The sequence below is a fragment of the Convolutriloba macropyga genome, chromosome 8 (assembly GCF_964194025.1).
Source record: "Convolutriloba macropyga chromosome 8, txConMacr16.3, whole genome shotgun sequence".
Classification (NCBI taxonomy): domain Eukaryota; kingdom Metazoa; phylum Xenacoelomorpha; order Acoela; family Convolutidae; genus Convolutriloba; species Convolutriloba macropyga.
In genome coordinates this window covers 10,987,707-10,995,175 of record NC_134475.1, presented here as the reverse complement: position 1 = coordinate 10,995,175, position 7,469 = coordinate 10,987,707, and the positions used below count along the sequence as shown (strand labels likewise).

The 7,469-nt window shown below is 32.7% G+C and overlaps 1 protein-coding gene across 1 annotated transcript; it reads left to right on the top strand.

The window, feature by feature from the left end:
- The first annotated feature begins 1,033 nt into the window (after nucleotides 1-1,033).
- Nucleotides 1,034-7,248, top strand: LOC142343926 (uncharacterized). The gene is made up of 4 exons (XM_075395326.1): nucleotides 1,034-1,194; nucleotides 2,087-2,315; nucleotides 2,773-2,947; nucleotides 6,924-7,248. The coding sequence occupies exons 1-4, from the start codon at nucleotides 1,143-1,145 to the stop codon at nucleotides 7,143-7,145; spliced, it is 678 nt and encodes a 225-aa protein (XP_075251441.1). The 5' UTR covers nucleotides 1,034-1,142; the 3' UTR covers nucleotides 7,146-7,248.
- The last annotated feature ends 221 nt before the right edge of the window (nucleotides 7,249-7,469 follow it).

Below are 7,469 nucleotides of genomic sequence, written 5' to 3'. Positions count from 1 at the left end.
TTTTCTCTCCACCCCGGCTTAGTGGGCGTGGAAATTCTACGCCCCTCATACGCACATGCTATTTTTTACATAGTGATGTGTTATATGACAACATCTCAATTGTGGGGGTATGAAAACACGGGGGGAGAACAGATCCGAATTGCTATGTAATGGCACGTGCTCTGTAAATGTGTTTTTAACGTCCTTGGGGCAAAAACGGAAGGAAAAACGATAATTTGATAAATATTTAGGAAATATGTGAGAGATCTTGAATCTTTTTGATAAAGACAGCAAAATTTTTACCAGAGTTGCGAAATTTTTCAAAATTTTTTTTTCCGAATAATTTGTCAAAAAATGTGCTTTGCTTTCTCTTGCGACGATCTATAGGAGCTTCCCGGAGTACATGCAAACATAATCTTCAATTTCACTCGGTTTGAAATCGTATTACATTTATACAAAAATAATAAATATTGCACTTTTTAAAGATGAAAAAAAGATGTATTATAGTTTTTTGAAACTTAAGTGCACAAATTGAATTCGTATGCTTTGGATTTTAAAAATCAGAAAACTAAGATTTAGTTTGAATTTTTTAAAATTAAATCTATGGTTATGTGCTATTGGTAACTCTATAAAAAGTCATGCATTTCTTGAACTAAAACGGTTCTGTAATTTTTCGAAGATGGTCCGCAGAACACAAAAATTGGTTTTATTGATTTTCAAAATATTTTTCAATTTTATATTGTCTCCACTTTTTCACTACATCTTCAGTTTCAAGATAATTTTGTATCTGCTGTTGTTGGTTTTAGAGTACCGGAATGCATCTTATAGTGGGTTTGCTATTTTGTTTACCAAAATTTGAAAACTTAGGGTTTGAAACGCGAGGAATTTCATTCATACTTATTAAACCAACAGATTTATTTGATTGCATTCAAACTGCACTCAAATAATAAGTCAAAAATTTATTTAACCTTCTCAAAACTTCAAAGTATTTGGGTGTGTTTTCAGCAACTGGCAATAAGTTAGAAAGATCATTTGGTTTTGAAACTGAGTTTAGTTTAGTTGCTAGAGATTGTACTAAACAAACTAGCAAAAGTTGATTGCATAAACCAACTCGACGACCTACTTCACTTGTCGAATCAAATTGTCGAATTGAATTTTGGAAAATGTCTCTTGCTTTAGCTGCTCTATTCGCTTTCGGTTTTATCTCCTTAACAGGTACCGGTATAACTACACCATTGACTCCAGAATTTTGGATCTTGTAAGACCTGATAACGACCGTTATCAAGGAATTTTATCGTGTAAGATATAAATATTTATAGATAAAGTTTCTTTAATAAGATCTGACTATTGTCTTTTCGGATCTGACAAGAAGATGCATCTCCTAACAGATATCTTTGAAGACAATTTTGTAAGAAAATTGTAAGAAGAAGACGATAAAGAACCCCTGGAGTATCAGAACAGGGGTGCACACAAAAATACCAGCTATAAGCTAGGACCGTTCAAATCAGAAAAAAATGCTCGGGGTTGGGTGTGTGTGTGTGTGTGTGTGTGTGTGTGTGTGGGGGGGGGGGGAGGGGGGGGGGGAGGGGACTCATCGCATCTCCCCTCAAACGTTTCCGGGTAACACTTTTGAATTTAAAATCCATTGACAAACTTGCTCAAAATAGCTTTTTTAGGGGGTTTAGACTAATGTCTTTAAAAAATAAATTTACAGCCGAAACTAAAGCACTGAACAATTTTGGAAATGCACACTTATCAAAGTGAAATGGGGGGGGGGGCACTGCTACTTGGTCGAAAACGAACGAGATTGAAATGGTTCAAATTGGCCTTGGCCACATTATTATTGTACACCGCTGCTCCGATTAAAAAAGGGAACGCAAAAAGTTCTACAACCTTTAAGAAGCTTTTAAAAAACTTTGATAATTACGACGCTTAAAAAACTTAATAAAACTTTAAATATTGTTAAAACTTTAAATAAATATTACTTTTATTATTACTAACTTCAAACATATCAAAAACATTATAATTTTTAAACCATTTGAAATTAGTATGAACATCATTACTTTTAAAAACTTTTTTAAATACTTTCATTGTAATAATTTTACAGGGGCAACGCAACCCAGCTACCCTGTGTACCCAAATCAGTTCACACAGAACTACACTGACATCCACTATGACGAATCGAGTACTTCAATCACTAGAGGCATGTACATGTACGACATAACCAACAACAAGATGCTCAATGCTAGAGAGAACGGACGCAGTGACTTGTTTTGTGCACCCGAATACCCAAACATTGACACACCTTGTTCACACATTGTAGTCGGGGGAAACAGGCACGTAAAGGGTGTTCCTCTTCAGCCTTAATTTCACTAGTCGAGGAGTCCACTCATTTTTTTCCGCTCACTCCTCGCCCCGGGTTGAGGCAACTTTTGGTCTAGCTCATAAATACCCTTACATACACAGTATGGTACTTCAAGTACCTTAGAAATCTGTAGAGCTCGATAAAAATGGTCACATGACAATATAGGAATCGTTTATTTGAAATCTATTTATCCCCCAAGCATTTTTGCACCCCACCTATAAGTGTTTAAGCATTGTGATACATATTACTTTACATGTTTATATACGAGCAGCGTGCATTTACTGCATACTAACACAGGAAAAACTTAAATTTTTGATTTTGGGAGTGCAAAAGTATCAGCTATATAGGGATGGGGGCGAGGGGGGGGGGGGTGGGGGGTAAGAGAAAAGATCCCAAAATATATCAAAATATATTTAATCTATTTCTAGGTTTCTCTACTACCCTGATATGAATGACTGTTGCTTCTGCTGTAACTCTGCTAGTGGTTGTGGTCTTCTGAAAGCAGATTGGTTGACAGGAGCCTCATACGAGGGACAGATCATTGTTCATCTCAACAACGGCACTTATCAGAACTGCTATGCTTGGAAACAGATGGGCAATGATGTATGTATGCCCTGTTCGAGGTGTTCACCTAAAAAATAGGTGCAAAGAGTGAAACAATTTTTTCCCCCTTTAGATCATCGGGTTTTAAGAGTGGAAACGGTGAAATAATGGCGGAAATGGTAAAAAGTATTGTGTGATAACTTTGGTTTAAGAGTGGAAGAATTAGATCAATGTTTTTTTTTACTAAACAAAACTTCTTCTCCAAGTGTTCCAACATTTTTCAACATGGAGGAATATGCGAACCCAGCTATTTTTCAATCAAATTTTCAGTTTTTGTTTACACATCGTGCGAGAAAAAAAGCCGTCATTTTGTAACCCTTAGACGCTACTTTTGATTTTCATGACAAACTTAAAATAGTATTTCGAATCGAAAATAGGGAACTGCTTAAATATTTGAAAAAAAAACAAAAATGAAGAAATGAAAAGTTTTGGCGTTTGACAGGGGGAGTGGGGAAGGGAAATCAATTATATTCATATAATATATATTAAAATGTTATTAAATTGTATTTAAAACACTTCAATAGATAAAAATTTGTTTATGATTAAAACAAAGTGAAAATTTAAAATTAATTAAACAAAAACAGCTATTCAAAAAAAACATTTCTTTAAAAGTTTCTTTTAACTTTATTTCTCTTCCCCTATTACATATTTTAGATTTTTTCGTTTCTAGATCAATTAGTCGCCGAAATAATGATATTAGCTGGCTTTAAGTCCAATTGCACCCTAAATACTCAGGAATCAATATGACTAGTGTATCCCAATAATTTAGACGAAAGATTTTTTTAATTTCATTATGTAAAACCTTAGGTGAACATCTTATTTGATGAGAAAACGTTAAATGCATCGAAACATTTGTATTAAATCAAAATACTAATCAATGTTTGACAAGATATTGATCAATGCAAGCAAAAAATTCATATCAAAACTCTAAAGCAAAGAAAGTGAAAATTTATTTTCTTGCCTGAAGCGGTAGCGTTTTTTTTTGTTCCTTTTTCCTTAGAAAACTTACTGTATTTTTTTAAAAAAAAAATCGAAGGTAGACTCTGTAAAACTAAGTGTCCAAGTGCTGCGCAAATTTGTTTCTTTTTCGACATCTATAGAAAGTTTTTATAATTTGTAGAAATATTATAAAAATAGTAAAAACTATAAAAAAAATTAAACGGAAAAAAAAGCAGCAGAAATGTTATAAAAACAGCAAAAACTATAAAAAAAATTAAACGGACAAAAAAATTTATAAACAGGAAAGCAGAAAAACAGTTAAGCTCTTCCTTTTTAATTTTTCCTGTTAAATTAATTTTTAAAACAATAAAATCCTTAAAACTATATAGGATCTTGTAAATAGCAGGAAAGCAAAAAAAATACTTTTCTAGAGAACAAGAAAAAGACCACACAAAACTGAAATTTTTCGATAATCTACTTGTGTGGTTTCTCTGGCCTCTGGAATCAATTCTCTTGTTTTCAATTTAGAGTGACTATAGAGAGACTATTTGATTCAACGGAATTAGTAAAGGAATTTTTGAATTAAGAGGAAGTTCAAAAAATTTTACTTTTTTTGTAGTTTTGTGAGGGCAATGACGCTAAAATTTGCAGCCCAAGTCTCGTAAAATATTTGAAGAAATATTTTGATTGATAGTGCGCATAACTGACTGAATATGGGATTTTTCAGGCAGAAACAACGTAGAAGATAACATATCGAGAACAAAAGTAAAGCTTATTCACAAAACAAAAGGAAACTATTACAAGAACAAAAATAAAATTTATTCAATTCCAAAATTTTGTGGTTGTATCTGATATGTCAAGTGACTTTCAGAGGTAAGAACTTCATTGATCTCTATATAACTAGTGTTTTAGTGGGAAAAATTGAAGCAATCATCAGGTTTTGGCATCAAATAAATAGATAAGAACCACAGAAAACAAAATTTCTTGATAAAAAAACCACCTTTTTCAAATCGTAATTCTGCAGTTGTTGCGGATGTCTGAAATGACATCCACATGTAAGTTTACGTTTGACGTACAAATGGCTTGGAATTTCAGTGAAAACAATGAGTGAAAAAAATATTCGTTTTTTATTCTATTGATTAATCTTGAAACTTCAAGTGACTAACAAGTTTAAGCGTTCAGTTGCCTCCAGTTTTCTAAAAACTTCAGCAATTTAAATTTGCGTTTTACAAGTAAATTTTTGCTTCGAAAAGCACAAATTATAAAAACTTTCTAAACTTTCTATAGAGGTCGAAAAAGAAACAAATTTACGCAGCACTTGGACACTTAGTTTTACAGAGTCTACCTTCGATTTTTTTTTTAAAAAAATACAGTAAGTTTTCTGAGAAAAAAGGAACAAAAAATAAAAAAACGCTACCGCTTCAGGCAAGAAAATAAATTTTCTCTTTGCCTTAGAGTTTTGATATGAATTTATTGCTTGCATTGATCAATATCTTGTGAAACATTGATTAGTATTTTGATTCAATACAAATGTTTCGATGCATTTAACGTTTTCTCATCAAATAAGATGTTCACCTAAGGTTTTACATAATGAAATTTAAAAAATCTTCCGTCTAAATTATTGGGATACACTAGTCATATTGATTCCTGATTATTTAGGGTGCAATTGGACTTAAAGCAAGCTAATATCATTATGAATAAACAATTCTTAACTACAAGAACAAAAAAAAGTCTATATAAAAAAAAGGATGAAAAAAGTTATCTCCTTCAAGCGAACTCCGTTCTTCTCAACTGATTTACGGTTGTTTTCAAATCATACATTTCATAGAATTGATCCAAAAACGGAGTGAGTTATCAAATTACAAGTTTATTTTCCGTGCATCAAGTTATTGTCAATTACTTGATGCACAGAAATTGTTTGTATTTCAGTTAGAGAGTTTTATAATAACTTTCAATTTTAAAATGTTGTTTCCAAAATCCGTATTCTAGATTACCTTTTTTATTTGGGGAGAACTTGTTAGAAAACTTTTAGAGTGCAATTCGAGTAAAATTGATTGGTAAAGTCTTCAAAAATTCCCAGTGATTTATTTAATTATAAACAATTAGAAGCAAAACTGTTTTTAAGTTTGATTTCAACTTTTTTGTTTCCTGTTAAGTTCTTGATTAAATCATTAAGATCAAATCTAGTCTTTTAATTCATGTAAACTGATCTTAATAAATTTTTTTCGCAGATACTTTCAGTGTTTATATAAACCAAATTTTTGTTCTGCAACTGATTGCTCTTGCTGCACTTCAAAATTGTGAAAATCTCTCCTGTACTGTGAAATAGTTGACAATGTTTGAATGTTTTTATCTGCTGAAATTAAATTAAAAAATGTTTTTCGCTTTTTTTTTATTAAAGAAAATTGCACCCAAAGTGACTCTCCAGAAAAACTGCTACAATTTAGGACGCAAAATCTGATAGCAGAAACTTTTCCTCTCAGAACAAAAATTGTTGACAAATTTGAGACGCATGTTGAAACATTCTGAGCTACGCATAGTTCCGCAAAACCCAGTTCTAATTCGAATTGGAGGCGATTCCCGATTTGTTCGATAGGCGATTGTTGCGAAAATCAAAAAATGATAATATGCACCAATAACCAGACTGCATAACATTTGTAATGGTTAGACAATCTTGACCAATCAGATTATTCCTCCGGTAGCTTAATAAACTATAGGTTAAAAATTGGCATTTTTCTCTCGTCGGCCAATATTCGTTTGATCTGTATACATAACAGTATTCAAACATCAAATAGCGCTGAAATATGTCCGACTTTATGTCTTTCTACAATTGGCACTAACCCTCCCAAGTGAAAATAGTTTAGTTTTCATAACCCGACGTGAACAGACCATCCTCTAGCTTTCGTTGATAATTTGTATAGGTAGTTATATAGAAGGTATAGCAGTCCATTGCAATGCGTTTCAGTAACCTTTTTAGAGCTCTAGAGGTCATGTGACCTGAATGTACTTCTAGCTCAATTTCAATATTCGTTTCTAGCCCAACTTCTACTATGAAACCATTGCCGACAATCCTTTGGACAGAGTAATGGTCGAATTGTACATGCCTCCCGGAGAGTCCATCTTTTACGACACAGATCGAGTTCTATCCGTCGATGACTCACTACTTCAAGTACCCTCCATCTGTTCCCTTTCGAAAGGATGCCCTGGGTACTGTGAACAGCTACGATTGGGATCGGCGGACCCCAGAAAACAACTCTAAAGACCAAGTTCAAGTACATCATCAACTATTCTAAGAGCATTGAAGTTGTAATCAATTTTTTAGATAGCAATATGTTTATTCGGAATAAAATTTCATTTATGAATATCATTTTAAAACATTCTGTTTAATGCCCTGTACATGCCATTATTTTAGTGCCGGCTCTGAAAAATTTGTAGACCAAGATTATTTGACACGGAAAATTTGACACAGATAAATTTCATTCAAAACAAATGAAAGAAGTGTTATAAAAAGGTGTCTGATTTTGCACAAAAATCTCAATTGCAACTTTCCAGCTTTCGAGCTGAAAAGCAAAAAAAATCGTAG

Excerpts from the sequence above, each read along its gene's own strand:
- LOC142343926 (XM_075395326.1), top strand. The coding sequence starts at position 1,143 with ATGTCTCTTGCTTTAGCTGCTCTATTCGCTTTCGGTTTTATCTCCTTA. Across the intron at positions 1,195-2,086 it reads CGGTTTTATCTCCTTAACAG|GGGCAACGCAACCCAGCTAC; the intron begins GTACCGGTATAA and ends ATAATTTTACAG. Across the intron at positions 2,316-2,772 it reads ATTGTAGTCGGGGGAAACAG|GTTTCTCTACTACCCTGATA; the intron begins GCACGTAAAGGG and ends ATCTATTTCTAG.